At 44.8% G+C, this 17,509-nt stretch overlaps 1 protein-coding gene across 1 annotated transcript; it reads left to right on the top strand.

The window, feature by feature from the left end:
* The first annotated feature begins 490 nt into the window (after positions 1-490).
* Positions 491-1,374, top strand: LOC148519562 (uncharacterized). Its single transcript, XM_088476520.1, has 3 exons — positions 491-854; positions 921-1,084; positions 1,174-1,374. Exons 1-3 carry the CDS (start codon positions 491-493, stop codon positions 1,372-1,374), a joined length of 729 nt encoding a protein of 242 aa, XP_088332646.1.
* The last annotated feature ends 16,135 nt before the right edge of the window (positions 1,375-17,509 follow it).

Here is a 17,509-nt window from a genome sequence, read left to right on the forward strand (position 1 = left end):
TAATGAGTGGTGAAGGGTTTTTTAAAGGGTGTTGAATGTGACAAACCTGGATTGGAGGATGGACCAGCTGCCTCTTTGATCCGATGAGTTTTTGCTGTTGTGTGGATATAAATAACTGTCTAAAAAAAAAAGATAATTTAAAGAATACTGCGGATTAGTAATAGATTAATATTAATAAAAGTCTATATGTTGTCTAATAAGTCACTGGATTTCATTTTTGTATTTTATATGGAGTGTTTGCCAGTCTTTAAAAGTACAATATTTGTCACTGCCCAGGGATGCTATCACATGGCCTAAGTTAAAATGAATAATGAACCATATACGACTGTATTTAATAATATGTGGTTCATTGTGGCTTCTTTAGCTGCAATCGATCACAAGACTATTTATACAGTGCTGAACCCATACTGAAGGACACCAGTCCCCCAGCTGTGACCAGCACCAGCCAATCCCCAGCTGTGACCAGCACATGCCAATCCCCAGCTGTGATATGACCATCACCCGCCAATCCCCAGCTGTGACCAGCACCCAACAATCCCCAGCTTTGACCAGCACCCGCCAAACCCCAGATGTGACCATCACCCGCCAATCCCCAGATGTGACCATCTCCTGCCAATCCCCAGCTGTGACCAGCACCCAACAATCCCCAGCTGTCACCAGCACCCACCAATTCCCAGCTGTGACCAGCACCCACCAATTCCCCGTTGTGACCAGCACCAACAAATCCCCAGCTGTGACCAACACCCACCAATTCACAGCTGTGACCAGCACCAACCAATCCCCAGCTGTGACCAGTATCCACCAATCCCCAGCTGTGACCAGCAACCGACAATCCCCAGCTGTGACCAGCACCCGCCAATCCCCTGTTGTGACCATCACCCGCCAATCCATAGATGTGAACATCACCGGCCAATCCCCAGATGTGACCATCACCCTCCAATCCCCAGCTGTGACCAGCATCCACCATTTCCCAGCTGTGACCAGCACCCACCAATTCCCAGCTGTGACCAGCACCAACAAATCCCTGGCTGTGACCAGCACCTGCCAATCCCCAACTGTGACCAGCACTCACCAATCCCCAGCTGTGACCAGCACCCGCCAATCCCCAGCTGTGACCAGCACCCACCAATCTTCAGATATAACCTGCACCAACCAATCCCCAGCTGTGACCAGCACCCGCCAATCCCCAGCTGTGACCAGCACCAACTAATCCCAGCTGTGACCAGCATCGGCCAATCCCAAACTGTGACCAGCACCCGCCAATCCCCAACTGTGACCACCACCAACCAATCCCCAGCTGTGACCAGCACCCACCAATCCCCAGCTGTGACCAGCATCCGACAATCCCCAGCTGTGACCTGCACCATTCATTAATATGTTCTGTGGCCCTGGGTTGTACATACAATGTGAGCCCTTACGCAGCTACAGCACATTCAAACATACATTATTGAGTATGCCACACACTACATATTATATACAGTAATATATATTTTTATTTGACATGTAATCAAGGCTCACACGGTCCAGGGTCACATTATGTCCCCCTTCTCCTGTGAGACATTTATCTCCCAACCATCCGATGATCCAGCCCTTTCTACAATTGTTTCATATCACTAACACTCTCCCTCCCATCGCTCCATCTCTATGTAAGAGTGATAGGGAGGATTTGGGTCATTTGCTATAATAGGAGAGAGGTAGGACAGCGTAAGTGACAGGGGAAGAGTGGATGGATATATTGTCATATATGGCCCCCCACCCTTCTACCATTGTAACATACAGTATGACCTACTTACCACTACCACCAGCATTGCTCACACGTGCACACACACAGATACACACTCACACACACTAGAGATCGCCGTTGACCATCAATGGTTAACAATTATTGACAGTTTGCTACTAATGGTCAATGGTTTTGCCATTGATGGGATATGTGATGGTTCTCCATTATCATGGCAGAAAAGCTGGCAATTGTTTTTATTTTTCTCAGGCACAGGGGAACAGAGCTTAGCTCCACCGCTTTCTGTTATTGGCCTGTCAGTTAGATCCACGCCCATTTAACCCCTTCATCTTCCCTAATTGCGCACGTCACCCACAGTAGGAATACCCATTGATCGTTTTGTGCTGTGAATGCAAAGCACCCATAGCACCATCATTGTCCATCCCCAACACACAGATTCATACCTGCTACAGTTTCTGATGGACGAGAGCCATAGTTTTCTACACAGCAGCTCCTACTGCTGCTTCATATGCAGAAATCATCTACACCATGAAGAGGAAATTTGTTCAGCCCTGTTATTTTAACACAGTGAAAGAAGACACAGATTCCAGCTGGCTTGCAGTAAGGTCAAGGTCAGGACTGTTCCACAGGAAAGGCTCGTGCTGCTCTTCTCTACCTGTCCTTGAGGGTAGATTTACTAAAGCTTCTAACAATGAAAACTGGGGTTGTCATAAATTCTAGCTATCATTTCTCAATTGCATCTTAGAAAATAATAGACATTATCTGATTGGTTGCTATGGGTAACATCACCACTTGTCTGTTTTAGACACTTTAGTAAATCTATCCCTTGGAGTCTCTTGTGAGCTGGGTTATTTCACAGGAAAGCTGTGTTTATAGGGTGCAGCATGCTTATAGGGGCTCATAACCTCTATTTCAGCTCTCAGTATTACAAGCAGCTATGTAGATTGATGAGATTTGGGTCGGCAAAAAAATATTTTTTGTCCCAAACCAGTAAGTTGTTGCTTTAATGGACTGCAATGGTCACTGTACTGTAATGGCAATGGTCATTGTGCTGTAACTGTAATGGTCATTGTACTGTAACTGTAATGGACATTGTGCTGTAACTGTAATGGTCATTGTACTGTAACTGTAATGGACATTGTGCTGTAACTGTAATGGTCATTGTACTGTAACTGTAATGGTCATTGTGCTGTAACTGTAATGGTCATTGTACTGTAACTGTAATGGTCATTGTACTGTAACTGTAATGGACATTGTGCTGTAACTGTAATGGTCATTGTACTGTAACTGTAATGGACATTGTGCTGTAACTGTAATGGTCATTGTACTGTAACTGTAATGGTCATTGTGCTGTAACTGTAATGGTCATTGTGCTGTAACTGTAATGGTCATTGTACTGTAACTGTAATGGTCATTGTGCTGTAACTGCAATGGTCATTGCACTGTAACTGTAATGGTCATTGTGCTGTAACTGGAATGGTCATTGTGCTGTAACTGTAATGGTCATTGTACTGTAACTGTAATGGTCATTGTGCTGTAACTGCAATTGTCATTGTACTGTAACTGTAATGGTCATTGTACTGTAACTGTAATGGTCATTGTACTGTAACTGCAATGGTCATTGTGCTGTAACTGCAGTGGCTATTGTATTGTAACTACAACGACCATTGTACTGTAACTGCAAAGGCCTTTTTACTGCTATGGCATTTGGTTTGTACTGTAACTGCAATGGTCAGTGTACTGTAACTGTAAGGGCCATTGAATCCAGTAGTGTTATTTCATGTGCTGCTCTGTTTTAATAGCTGTTTTTTATTAGGTTTGTGATGTGAGAAATACAATACACAACATACTGTAGCTTTGGATTGTGATGTGCAGTACTGTAGTATAATATATTTTGTCACACTTAGAGGGACCAGATAATAATGTATATAATTCTTTTACCATTCCATCTGGGTTGGTGCTGTGCTGTCTGCTGCGTCCATCTGGGCTGGTGCTGATCCATCTGGGCTGGTGCTGTGCTATCTGCTGCATCCATCTGGACCCAAGTTCTGGACCCGAAGAAAAAAAAAATATTGTCTTAGTATTTTTTTTCTGTGTGTGCGTGTTAGGCTTAGCCGCACCAGATACAATGCAACCTAGTGCTGCCCGACTCCAGTCATCATCAGTCTGTGCTCTGGGCCCAAGTTCTGTTCCCCCCCCCCAAAAAAAAGAAAGTGTATTTTGCCTATTTATTTTCTGTGTGTGTGTGTGTGTGTTAGGCTTAGCCGCACAAGATAAAGAAACGCAACCTAGTGCTGTCTGACTCCAGTCATCATCAATCTTGGCTGTGAGCCCAAGTTTTGGACCCCCCCAAAAAATAGTGTCTTTTTTCTATTTATTTTCTGTGTGTGTGCGTGTTAGGCTTAGCCGCACAAGTACAAGATACAGCCGGCAATGCAAGTTGCAACCTAGTGCTGCCCGACTCCAGTCGTTATCAATCTGTGCTCTGGGCCAAAAAAAAAATAAAACAAATGCTGTCTTTTTTAGTCTAATTTTTTTTTGTGTGTGTGTGTGTGCGTGTTAGCCTTAGCCACACAAGAACAAGATACAGCCAGCAATGTAAGTTGAAACCTAGTGCTGCCCAACCTCAGTCGTCATCAATCTGTGCTCTGGGCACAAGTTCTGGACCCGAAAAAATAAATAGTGTCTTTTGTATATTTTTTTTCTGTGTGCGCACGGCTGCACCTGTATGAATATTGTAACCGCACCTTGGTTACACTATTGGTGCTTGTGACACTGCTTCAAGAAAATATGGAGGGCTGTCACATGACAGGAGAGCAAGGCCAAGAACCACATGTTGTAGCTGCTGCCAGCAGTCATCATGATAATGCAAGGCTGTCAACTTCCTTGTCCTCTATGAAGGCCCATGCCCCAGGGCTTAAGTCACGCCATGGATATGGTAAAGCTACTTTTACTGTAGTAAAGAAAAAAAATCGAACGGCAAGTTGCATTTAGATAAACATAAATTGCCAATATGCCATTCACTACACAAAGTGGCAAGGAAAGGATAAGGCTTTGGCCTTTATTTATGATGACTGCTGGTTCTGATAGCCCTTCTGCTTGTAGAAGTAGTGGTGATGGTACCATTAAAAAAATTTAAGTTGTTAAGAAGAGTAAAGGTGCATACACACATAACGATTTTGTTACCAACGATTTTCTGAATGATTTTCTGTAATGAATGATTTTTTGAGCTACAAATGATTTTTGTAACTTTCCTTAATGAAAATTGTTCAGTTGGTCAGTCAGAGTGAACTACAAACTACGAGGGTTGTTCAAAAAGTAATGCCTAAATGCTCCCAACTCACATTTTATTATAGATACAGATTTGAAAATTTGCAGTAAAATACTTTGAAGTCTTAGTAACAGAATAACTCTACTCAAAAACTTCACCATCTACCCTCAAACATTTTCTCCACCTCTCAACCCAAGCTGTGAATCCACTTTGGAAAAATTACAGTGGTTGGTGTTTGACACAGGAACGTATGACGTTTTTATCAACCTTTATGTCTTCAAAATGTTGACCACGGACACAGTATTTGAGAGGGCCAAACAGATGAAAGTCAGAAGGGGCCAAATCAGGACTGTATGGTGGATGTGGCATTTTTGTCCACCCCATTTTGGCAATGGCCGCAGATGTTGCCATCGAAGTGTGATGTCTGACATTGTCCTGGTGTAAGATGACATTTGACAGTCGAATTGTTGACCTTTATTTTCAGATGGCTTCTTTCAGCTTCTTAAGTGTAATAATGTATCAATCACTGTTAATTGATTGGTTTGGTTCCAAGTAATCGATGAGAATAACACCTCGGCAATCCCAGAAGAATGTGGCTATGACTTTGTTTACGGATCGCTGTGATTTAAACTTTTTTGGCCTAGGTGAACTTGGGTGTTTCCTTTGCTTTAATTGGGCCTTTGTTTCTGGGTCATAAAGGATTACCCAGGTCTCATCTCCTGTAATGACATTTTCCAAAAACATCTCAGGGTTAGCTTCAAAGTTGGTCAAAAGGTCATTGCACACTTCCACCCTCTGGGCCTTATGATCCCTGGTTAATTGCTTTGGAACCCATTTAGCACACACTTTACAATATCCCAAATCATTGACTATTGTTTCTACATTGCCATGGCTACATTCCAGTTCATCACTGATATCTCTGATGGTCACAAAATGGTCTTTCTGAATCAGGGCATCAACTTTGTGTTGGTTCTCTGCTGTCACTGCAGTTGATGGTTTGCCACCACGAGCTTTGTTGCACACGGATGATTCTCCCAACTGAAAACGCTTCATCCACCTTCTGACATTGCTATAGTTAATTGTACGCTCACCATACACTTTTTTCAGTCTTCTGTGGATTTATGTAGCACTGCAGCTTTCTTTTTCCAGAAATTCAATGATGGCTCTTTGTTTCATCTTGGATTCTATGGTATTTCTTGGACTACCTAAACAAAACTACATATATAGTAAGCAAACATATTAAAGTACAAACTGACAAAGTTTCAAATAAATGTTGTGTATTATTTCAGAATTATGAGCATTAAGGCATTACTTTTTGAACAACCCTCGTACAAATGGGAACGCGCATGAACGAAAATCGTTCATCATTATAACTCAGAAACTGAATGATTTTTTCAACGATTGAATGATAACGACGTCATTATAGTTAAATTGTTAAAAAAAATCGTTACGTGTGTATGCACCTTTAGACAGCTCCAGAAAAACCAACTGTGTGCACTGAGAAATCAAAATCACAATTCTCCGAGGAGAGTGCAAGTGTGTCCATGGTTGCCATGTGTGAGCCAGACCTAAATACTAGTGTACTGGAGGATCCTCCAAGTTCCAACATTTGTGTGCCCTTTGTAAATGTTGGGAAGGGCAGTCAACATCTTGCAGACGTAGTCAGTGAGGATGCTTCTGTGGAATTGCACATGGAGGAGGAGGATATTTTGGTAGTTGAAGGCACTAAGGATGATGAGGATGTGGATGCTGAAGATGTTGGTGATGAGGATGTTGAAGCTAAGGATGTCCTTTGTGTAAGTAAGGCAACAGCTGTTGCCCATGGATTGAAAAAGCCAAAGCCAATTGTTGTCATGCCAGGGCAAAAGACAAAAAAATCCACTTCTCATGTGTGGAATTATTTCCACCCCAATTTGGACAACAGTTGTCAAGCCATATGTAAGCATTGCCAAGCAAGAGTGAGTAGAGGGAGGGACCTAAACCACCTAGGAACCTCCTCCTTGTTACATCACTTGGAGCGCATTCATCAAATATCAAAGTATATGTTGCCAAGTACCAAAACTCAAAATGTAACAAGTCCAGTGTCACCTACCTGCTCCCTCTCTGTGGAATCCAAGTGCTGTCGATCTCCACCACCAACACCTGTATCATCAACATCCTCATTCATCATTGGGAGTAGTCCTGCTGCATCCAATGTTGTTATTTAAAGCATGATTGACTCCTATCCGTGATTCCTTAGAAGGATCCTTCATGATTACGCCTGTTGCTGCTACTGTTGCTGTCAGTGGATCTTCATCCCAGAAGGGGACCAGAAGGAAGACTGCTTGCAGTATATCTTCCAAAAAAAATTAACTGTCAAACAATAATTTGCAAGGGCAACAAGTATGACAGCAATCACCCAGTTGTACAGCAAATTACTGACACCATAACAGCTATGCTGGTATTAGATGTGTGTCCAGTATCTGCCATTACTGCAGTGGGTTTTCAAAAGTTAATTGAGGTCCTGTGTCCTCGCTACCAGATCCCTTCTAGATTCCACTTCGTTAGAACAGCAATTCCAAATCTGTACAAGGACATTAAAAAAACATTATTAATGTCCTCAGAAATGCCGTTGTACCCACTGTCCACTTGACCACTGATATGTGGACAAGTGGGCAGGGCAAACTAAGGATTACATGACTGTGACAGCCCACTGGCTGGGTGTATTGCCTACAGAAGCAACAGAAGCAGCAACATCTACCAAAAGACAGCTGATACAGAGGCAGGTTACTCTTAGTATAACTGGTTTCACTAAGAGGCATACTGCTGAGAACCTCTTAGAAAACCTTAAGGAAATCATTGCTAAATGGCTTACCCCACTTGGATTCTCCTCAGGATTTGTGATTTTGGACAATCCCACCAATATTGTAAGAGCATTACAAGTGGGTAAATTCCAACACATCCCATGTTTTGCTCACATTATTAATTTGGCGGCATGCAGGAGATGCTCTCGGTGGCCCGCAAAATATCTGCACATTTTAGACATTTGGCAAATGTTTGTTGAAAATTGCATGACCAGCAGGTACTGTTAAATTTGCCCTGCCATCAGCTGAAGCAAGAGGTAGTAACTCGTTGGAATTCTACCCTCTATATGCTTCAGTGGATGGAAGAACAGCAAAAGGCCATCCAGGGCTATACAACAGCCGATGACATGGGCCGTGGAGGGGGAATGCACCTTACTCAAGTGCAGTGGAGAATAATTTCCATGTTGTGCAAGGTTCTCAAACCCTTTTAACTTACCCACATGAAGTTAGCTCAGACACTGCCAGCTTGAGTCAGGTCATTCCCCTCATCAGACTATTGCAAAAACAGTTGGAGAAACTGAAGGAGGAGGTGAAATGGAGCGATTGTGCAAGGTACATCAGATTGGTCTATCAATCCCTTGATTCACTTCACCAGGATCCAAGACCTGTCAATCTATTGAAATCTGAAATTTTCGCGACCATTCTAGATCCTAGGTTTAAGTCCTACTTTGTGAGTTTTTCTCCAACAGACCGAAATCTAAAACTATGCAAAGAGCTGTTGGTAAAAAATTTGTCAGCTGCAGCCGCATGTGAATCGCCATCATCTCCTCCTTCAGTTTCTGCAGCTGCCAGGAAAAACTCAATTTTCCTTACAGAATGCCTGCTGGTCATGCAGATCGTTTACCAAAAAATGACTTCTGGTCGGGCCTGAGAGAACTGTCTACTAGTGACATGTCTTCTACCATGACTTTGTGTGACACAGTCTCCATTCACAGAATGGTGGAGGACTATTTCAGAGATAACAACCTTATAGGCATATCAGGCAGTCCCTTTCAGTACTGGCAGACTAAAGATGCAATTTGGAGTCACATACACAAACTGGCTTTGCACTACTTAAGTTGCCCACCCTCCAGTGTGTACTCCAAAAGAATTTTCAGTGTAGCTGGCAACCTTGTCAGTGATCAGCATAGGAGGTTACTTCCTCAAAATGTGGAAAAGATTATGTTCATTAAAATGAATTACAAATTCAAAGAGGAAGACATCTACCAACAATTACATCAAAAAATTACAGAGGCACCTATGGTGAATTCCAGCGGGGACGAATTAATATTGTGTGAAGAAAAGGATGTACACACTGATGGGGATGATGAGGATGAGGGTGACGACAACTTGTAATGTAAAGCCAGTTTGTGTATGGGATTATTTTAATTTCCATATCCAATGCACATTGGCAGCCTGTTTTATGGGGTTCCAAACAAACCAATCATTTCAGCCACAATTGGCAGTCCTTGTTGCTGAAATGATTGGTTTGTTAAACTGTGAATGTCCTGTTTCGTATATAACATAAGGGTGGGTGGGAGGTCCCAAGGACAATTCCATCTTGCACATTTTTCCTTTCTATTATGTGCTGGTTGGGGCATTACTGCCTGACATTTTAAATTAATGTTATGGTTGGTTTAGGAACCAATTATTTGTTTATAAATTAATTAATTATCAATTTTACAGCCAGGGGCTGCACCAATGAATTTCTTTTTATTATTAATTATTCAACCTGGGGCTGCACCAATGAATTGTTTTTAAATTAATTTATTTTCAATTTTACAGGCAGGGGCAGCACCAATTAATTTATTTTTATTAATTATTCAGCCATGGGCTGCACCCAATGAATTGTTTTTTTTAATTAAGTTACTGTCAATTTTATAGCCAGAGGCTGCACCATGAATTGTTTTTTAATTAATTTATTATCAATTTTACAGCCAGGGGCTACACCAACTATCAACTATCAATTCTTCAATCCTCAAGAGTATCCCAACCATCATATTTGCATAGTCCTCAAATATATTAATAATTATATCAATCAGTTTTGAGCCAGAAAGCATGATGCAACCTTTTGGCCCTTTAACTAGATGAAAAAATCAATGTTGTGAGCTGTGAGGTGGTCAAAATTGACTGCAATTGAGTGGAATTAAATGTTAATGGGGTTATTAATACTGTAGGAACCAAAAAGGACAATTTTATGTGATTTTAGCTGTTTTTTTATTTTTTTTAATGTAAAAATCCAGATCCAAAACCAAAACCCGAAAAAAAAACACGGCGGTGAAGTTTTGGCAAAACCAATCTAGATCCAAAACCAGGGGAGAACCATTTTTTGGCATTTTTCTTTTATTGCAATCTGATTGTGACGACACTGTACAGTTTAAAAATCTGATTGCAAACATAACATATTTTACTGTTTTTAAGTTTAAAAAAATATTTGCGCCTATGAATAGAAGCACATCTTTTTTTCATGCACCTGGCAGCGAATTCTGGCCCTCATTCAGAAGCGGTCAACATCAACAGCTGGCCCTTTTGTACTGAGCTCCGGAGTGCGGCAGATGCGAGTGCGCAAGACCAAAACATCAACCCAGTTACAAACGCGCAGCGCTTGCGACCGGGTCTAAATGAGGTCCACTGTCTGTCTGTAGCCTCGATGTTTTTCCATTCCACGTGTCCCAGAGAGAAGTTGGTGATGGAAGGATCTTGGTTAATACAGACTCTAATGTTACTGCAGAGATGGAAGTAAATCTGTGGTACGTTGATTTGAAGATGCATGCGTGGAGATAAAGGGGCCTGGTTTAGACCCAGGCACAAGCGCCCAATATTTTACTTACAGTATGTGCATGTGTCCAAGGTACACTACTTTGGACGCAGATTGGAACAGCATGCAATTCCGATAGAAGTTCCTAGGTGGTGACAGAGGAAGTGGCTAAAGGCAAGGGGTGTGTTAGGGGTGTGTATGTGTCAGGGACTGCGTGAGTGGTGGCAGGAGGAGTGGCTCAAGGCAAAGGAGTGTGTTCGGGGCGTATAGTGTCAGGGACTGGCATGGATGGTGGCAGGGGGAGTGGCTCAAGGCAAGGGGGTATGTTAGGGGCATATATGTGTCAGGGACTGGCATGGATGGTGGCAGGGGGAGTGGCTCAAGGCAAGGGAGTGTGTTGGGGGCGTGTATGTGTCAGGGACTGGCATGGATGGTGGCACGGGGAGTGGCTCAAGGCAAGGGGGTGTGTTGGGGGCATGTATGTGTCAGGGAATGTGTGGGTGGTGGCAGGGGGAGTTGCTCAAGGCAGGGGGTGTGTTGGGGGCGTGTATATGTCAGGGACTGTGTGGGTGGTGGCAGGGGGAGTTGCTCAAGGCAGGGGGTGTGTTGGGGGCATGTATATGTCAGGGACTGTGTGGGTGGTGGCAGGGGGAGTTGCTCAAGGCAGGGGGTGTGTTGGGGGCATGTATATGTCAGGGACTGTGTGGGTGGTGGCAGGGGGGAGTGGATGAAGGCAGGGGGAGTGTTGGGGGATGTAGGCATCAGGGACTGTGTCAGAAGAAGCAGCTCCACCCACACATGCAGCCAAATACCGTTGGACATTCTGAGCAACCATAGAGTTACCCCAACTAACAGAGTACTCTTATTTCTACATACTATTTAACTATCATGGGTGCACCTCCAATATTGAATTATCTTACCTGCATCAGGTGCTAATTTTTATACATTTTGGATAAGACCTACCCCCTCCTACATTAATCCTTCCTGTGCTTTGGGTAATTCCCTCCCCTGGGATCAGGGCCAGATTAACAATGGGGTGGGTGAAGCTGCAGCTCCAAGCCTCCTATGAAAATAGGTTCACCACCTACAGATCCTGCTGCGTGCTGCTGGAGACAGGAAAATTAGTTTTCCAGCCTGTCAGCAGCGGCCTATATATATATTTGTGTGTGTGTATTGAGGAATCACCTTTATAAAATGAGTGGGTACCAGGTGGCGCATTCTACAGTCAATTGCTACCTGCCATGGCAATCACCATCTTCCCATGATGCATGGCTCTCATTCAGAGGCGGTCAACATCAACAGCTGGCCCTTTTGTACTGAGCTCCGGAGTGCGGCAGAAGCGAGTGCGCAAGACCAAGACATCAACCCGGTTACAAGCGCGCAGTGCTTGCGACCGGGTCTAAATGAGGTCCACTGTCAGTCTGTGGCCTCGATGTTTTTCCATTCCATGTGTGCCAGAGAGAAGTTGGTGATGGAAGGATCTTGTTTGATACAGACTCTAAGGTTACGGCAGAGATGGTAGAAAATCTGTGGTACGTTGATTTGAAGATGCTTGCGTGGAGATAAAGGGCCTTGTTTAGACCCAGGCAAAAGCACCCAATATTTTACTTACAGTATGTGCATGTGTCCAAGGTACACTGCGTTGGACGCAGATCGGAAAGGCAAGCAATTCCGATAGGAGTTACTAGGTGGTGGCAGAGGAAGTGGCTAAAGGCAAGGGGTGTGTGGGGGTGTGTATGTGTCAGGGACTGCATGGATGGTGGCAGGGGGAGTGGCTCAATGCAGGGGGTGTGTTGGGGGCATGTATATGTCAGGGACTGTGTGTGTGGTGGCAGGGGGAGTGGATGACGGCAGGGGGAGTGTTGGGGGTATGTAGATATCAGGGACTGTGTCAGAAGAAGCAGCTCCATTCACATATGCAGCCAAATACCATTGGACATTCTGAGCAACCATAGAGTTGCCCCAACTAACAGAGTACTCTTCTTTCTACATACTATTTAACTATCATGGGTGCACCTCCAATATTGAATTATCTTACCTGCATCAGGTGCTAATTTTTATACATTTTGGATAAGACCTACCCCCTCCTACATTAATCCTTCCTGTGCTTTGGGTAATTCCCTCCCCTGGGACCAGGGCCAGATTAACAATGGGGTGGGTGGAGCTGCAGCTCCAGGCCTCCTATGAAAATAGGTTCACCACCTACAGATCCTGCTGCGTGCTCCTGGATACAGGAAAATCAGTTTTCCAGCCTGCCAGCAGTGGCCCATATATATATATATATATATATTAGGGGTGAGCGGGATCGGATTTCTGAAATCCGAACCCCCCCGAGCCACCCGATCCGAGGCCGATCCGAGTCAGGCTCGACTTTTCCCGCCTGACTCGGATCTGAAATCGAGGCAAAATGTCATCATCCCACCTTCCGGGTCTTGCGGGTTTTGGATCCTATATAAGGTACCCGCGTCGGCACCATTTTCTCACTCGGTTGTGGACAGTGAAGATGGAGGGTGGGAATTAGGGCTGGCTGGGCTGTGTAGTGTAGTGTAGTGTAGAGTAGTGTTGTGCTGTGCTGTGCTGCGCTGTGCTGCTGTTGTCCATAGGGGCTGTGTCCACTACTACAAAGTCCATAGGGGCTGGCTGGACTGTGTTGTGCAGTCAGTTGTCCATAGGGGCTGTGTCCACTCCAAAGTCCTGTGCAGTGTCCCAGTCCAAAAGGGGTGCTGTAGTGTTGTCCAGGGGGTGCTCTGTCCATCAGGGTGCTCCCCCCAAGTGCAAACAAAAAAAATAGTTTTTCTGTGTTTGTGAATTGTGTACACTGTGGCTGCATGTGCATCAACAAAGGAGCAGCGCCAAGCGTGCGCCTGTGTCCCATAAGTAAAGGGTCGGCTGGATTGACCACTAAAGGGTGCTGTAACCCCAAAAGGGCACTCCAAACAAAATAAAAATATATATTTTTTTGTGTTTGTGAATTGTGTGCGCAGTAGCCGCACGTGCATCAACAAAGTAGTGCCAAGCGTGCGCCTGTGTCCCATAAATAAAGGGCCGGCTGGATTGACCAATAAAGGGTGCTGTAACCCCCAAAGGGCACTCCAAACAAAATAAAAAAATATTTTTTTTGTGTTTGTGAATTGTGTGCGCAGTAACCGCACGTGCATCAACAAAGTAGTGCCAAGCGTGCGCCTGTGTCCCATAAATAAAGGGCCAGCTGGATTGACCAATAAAGGGTGCTGTAACCCCAAAAGGGCACTCCAAACAAAATAAAAATATATATTTTTTTGTGTTTGTGAATTGTGTGCGCAGTAGCCGCACGTGCATCAGCAAAGTAGTGCCAAGCGTGCGCCTGTGTCCCATAAATAAAGGGCCGGCTGGATTGACCAATAAAGGGTGCTGTAACCCCCAAAGGGCACTCCAAACAAAATAAAAAAATATTTTTTTTGTGTTTGTGAATTGTGTGCGCAGTAACCGCACGTGCATCAACAAAGTAGTGCCAAGCGTGCGCCTGTGTCCCATAAATAAAGGGCCAGCTGGATTGACCAATAAAGGGTGCTGTAACCCCCAAAGGGCACTCCAAACAAAATAAAAAAATATATTTTTTTGTGTTTGTGAATTGTGTGCGCAGTAGCCGCACATGCATCAACAAAGTAGTGCCAAGCGTGCGCCTGTGTCCCATAAATAAAGGGCCAGCTGGATTGACCGCTAAAGGGTGCTGTGACCCCCAAAGGGCACTCCTAATAAAATAAAAAATATATATTTTTTTGTGTTTGTGAATTGTGTGCGCAGTAGCTGCACGTACATCAACAAAGTGGTGCCAAGCGTGCGCCTGTGTCCCATAAATAAAGTGCCGGCTGGATTGACTGCTAAAGGGTGCTGTAGCCCCCAAAGGGCACTCCAAACAAAATAAAAAAATATTTTCTGTGTTTGTGGATTGTGTGGGTGTAGCTGCACGTGCATCAACAAAGGAGCAGCGCCTAGCGTGCGCCTGTGTCCCAAAAGTAAAGGGCCGGCTGGCTCATTTCTTAAAGGGTGGTGTAACCCACAAAGTGCACTAGTCTCCAACAAAAATAAAAAAATATTTTCTGTGTTTGTGTGCGCCTTAGCCGCACGTATATATCAATATAACATAAATGGAGGACCAAACTTTCTCAGATAAAAATAAAATAGGGAAAGATCAAGAACCACTTCCTCCTAGTGCTGAAGCTGCTGTCACTAGTCATGACATAGACGATAACATGCCATCAACGTCATCTGTCAAGGCCGATGCCCAATGTCATAGTAGAGGGCACATACAATCCCAAATGACAAAGTTCAGGAAAATGACCTTGAAAAAAACATTTAAATCATCTGAAGAGAAACGTAAACTTGCCAAAATGCCATTTACGACACGGAGTGGGAAGGAATGGCTAAGGTCTTTCCCTATGTTCATGACTAGTGGTTCAGCTTCACATGACGATGGAAGCCCTCCTCCCACTAAAAAAATCAAACGAGTTAAGCTGGCAAAGGCACAGCTAAGAACTGTGCGTTCTAAGAAGATATCACAAATCCCCAAGGAGAGTCCAAGTGTGGTGGTGGTTGCGATGCCTGACCTTCCCAGCACTGGACGGGAAGAAGTGGCTCTTTCCACCATTTGCACGCCCCCTGCAAGTGCTGAAAGGAGCACCCACAGTCCACTTGCTGATATGCAATTTGAAGATGTCACTGTTGAAGTACAACAGAATGAGGATACTGGTGTAGCTGGCGCTGAGGAGGAAGTTGGCGAGGAGGATTCTGATGGTGATGTGGTTTGTTTAAATCAGGCTCCGGGGGAGACAGTTGTTGTCCATGGGATGAAAAAGCCCATCACGGTCATGCCTGGGCAGAAGACCAAACATTCCACCTCTTTGGTCTGGCAATATTTCTATCCAAATTCGGACAACAACTGTCTTGCCATATGTACCATATGCAAAGGTGAAATAAGTAGGGGTAGGGACGTTAACCACCTAGGAACATCCTCCCTTATATGGCATCTACAGCGAATTCAATAAAAGTTACTGTCAAGTTCAGAAACTTTGGCTAAGACCGTAAGCAGTCCAGGGACACCTAAATCCCATTGTCCTGTTCTATCCAAGCGCCTGCAAACCACACTGTCAACTCCCTCCTCGTCAATTTCCTCCTTAGTCAGGATCGGAAGTAGTCCTGCAGGCCATGTCACTGGCATGACTGACTCTCCTATCCAGGATTCCTCCGGAGGATCCTGCATTGCTACGCCTACTGCTGCCGCTGCTGCTGTTGCTTCGGCTGGGAGTCGTTCATCATCCCAGAGAGGAAGTAGGAACACCACTACTTTTACTAAACAATTGACCCTCCAACAGTCCTTAGCGAGGAGGATGAAGTACGACAGCAGTTATCCTGAAGCTAAACGTATAACTGAGGCCTTGACTGCTATGTTGGTGTTAGACGTGCATCCAGTATCCGCCATTAGTGCAGTGGGATATAGACAATTGATAGAGGTAGTGTGTCCCTGGTTCCAAATCCCATCTAGATTTCACTTCACTAAGCAGGCGATACCGAGACTGTACAGAAACGTCAGAAAAAGTGTCCTCAGTGTCCTGAAAAATGCCGTTGTACCCAATGTCCACTTAACCACGGACATGTGGACAAGTGGAACAGGGCAGACTAAGGACTATATGACTGTGACAGCCCACTGCGTAGATGTATCACCTTACGCAGCAATAGCAGCAGCGTCACCAGTAGCAGCATCACAGAAATGCCAGCTCGTTCCAAGGCAGGCTACGCTGTGTATCACCGGTTTCAGTAAGAGGCACACCACCGACAACCTCTTAGAGAAACTGAGGGAAATCATCGCCCAGTGGCTTACCCCACTTAGACTCTGCTGGGGATTTGTGATATCTGACAACGCCACCAATATTGTGCGGGCATTACATCTGGGCAAATTCCAGCACGTCCCATGTTTTGCTCACACAATAAACTTGGTGGTGCAGAATTTTCTGAAAAGCGACAGGGGCGTGCAGGAGACGCTTTGGGTGGCCCGAAAAATTTCAGGCCACTTTTGCCATTCAGCGACTGCGTGCCGAAGACTGGAGTGCCAGCAAACACTCTTGAACCTGCCCCGCCATCACCTGAAGCAAGAGGTTGTGACGCGGTGGAACTCAACCCTCTATATGCTTCAGAGGATGGAGGAGCAGCAAAAGGCCATTCAAGCCTATACATCCACCTATGACATAGGCAAAGGAGGGGGTATGCACCTGACTCAATGGCAGTGGAGAATGATTTCCGTGTTGTGCACGGTTCTCTAGCCCTTCGAACTTGCCACACGTGAAGTCAGTTCAGACAGTGCCAGCTTGAGTCAGGTCATTCCCCTCATCAGGCTTTTGCAGATGCAGCTGGAGAAAGTGAAGGAGGAGCTAAAACGGAGCAATTCCGCTCGGCATGTGGGACTTGTGGGTGAAGCCCTTCATTCGCTTTGCCAGGATTCCAGGGTGGTCAATCTGTTGAAATCAGACCACTACATTTTGGCCACCGTGCTCGATCCTAGGTTTAAAGCCTATGTGGTGTCTCTCTTTCCGGCCGACACAAGCCTGCAGAGGTTCAAAGACCTGCTGGTGAACACACTGTCAGCTGAATTGGAACGTGACACGTCAACAGCTCCTTCTTCATTTTCTCCCGCAACTGGGGCTGCCAGGGAAAAACTTAGGTATCCTAAGCAACCCACTGGCGGTGATGCAGGGCAGGCAGGACCAAGTTTGGACATCTGGTCCGGACTGAAGGACTTGACAACAATTTCTGACATGTCTACTGTCACTGCATATGATACTGTCACCATTGACAGAATGGTGGAGGATTACATCGGTGACAGCATCCAAGTAGGCATGTCAGACAGTCCGTACCTGTACTGGCAGGAAAAAGAGGCAATTTGG

This window comes from Taudactylus pleione, unplaced genomic scaffold (assembly GCF_031769625.1).
Source record: "Taudactylus pleione unplaced genomic scaffold, aTauple2 ptg000189l, whole genome shotgun sequence".
Lineage (NCBI taxonomy): Eukaryota > Metazoa > Chordata > Amphibia > Anura > Myobatrachidae > Taudactylus > Taudactylus pleione.

Bases quoted from the DNA above. Each gene is read 5' to 3' on its own strand.
- LOC148519562 (XM_088476520.1), top strand. From the start codon at position 491: ATGACCATCACCCGCCAATCCCCAGCTGTGACCAGCACCCAACAATCC. The intron at 855-920 runs GCCAATCCCCTG...GCCAATCCCCAG, and splicing joins CCCAGCTGTGACCAGCACCC to ATGTGACCATCACCCTCCAA. The intron at 1,085-1,173 runs GTGACCAGCACC...AGCTGTGACCAG, and splicing joins GCACTCACCAATCCCCAGCT to CACCCGCCAATCCCCAGCTG.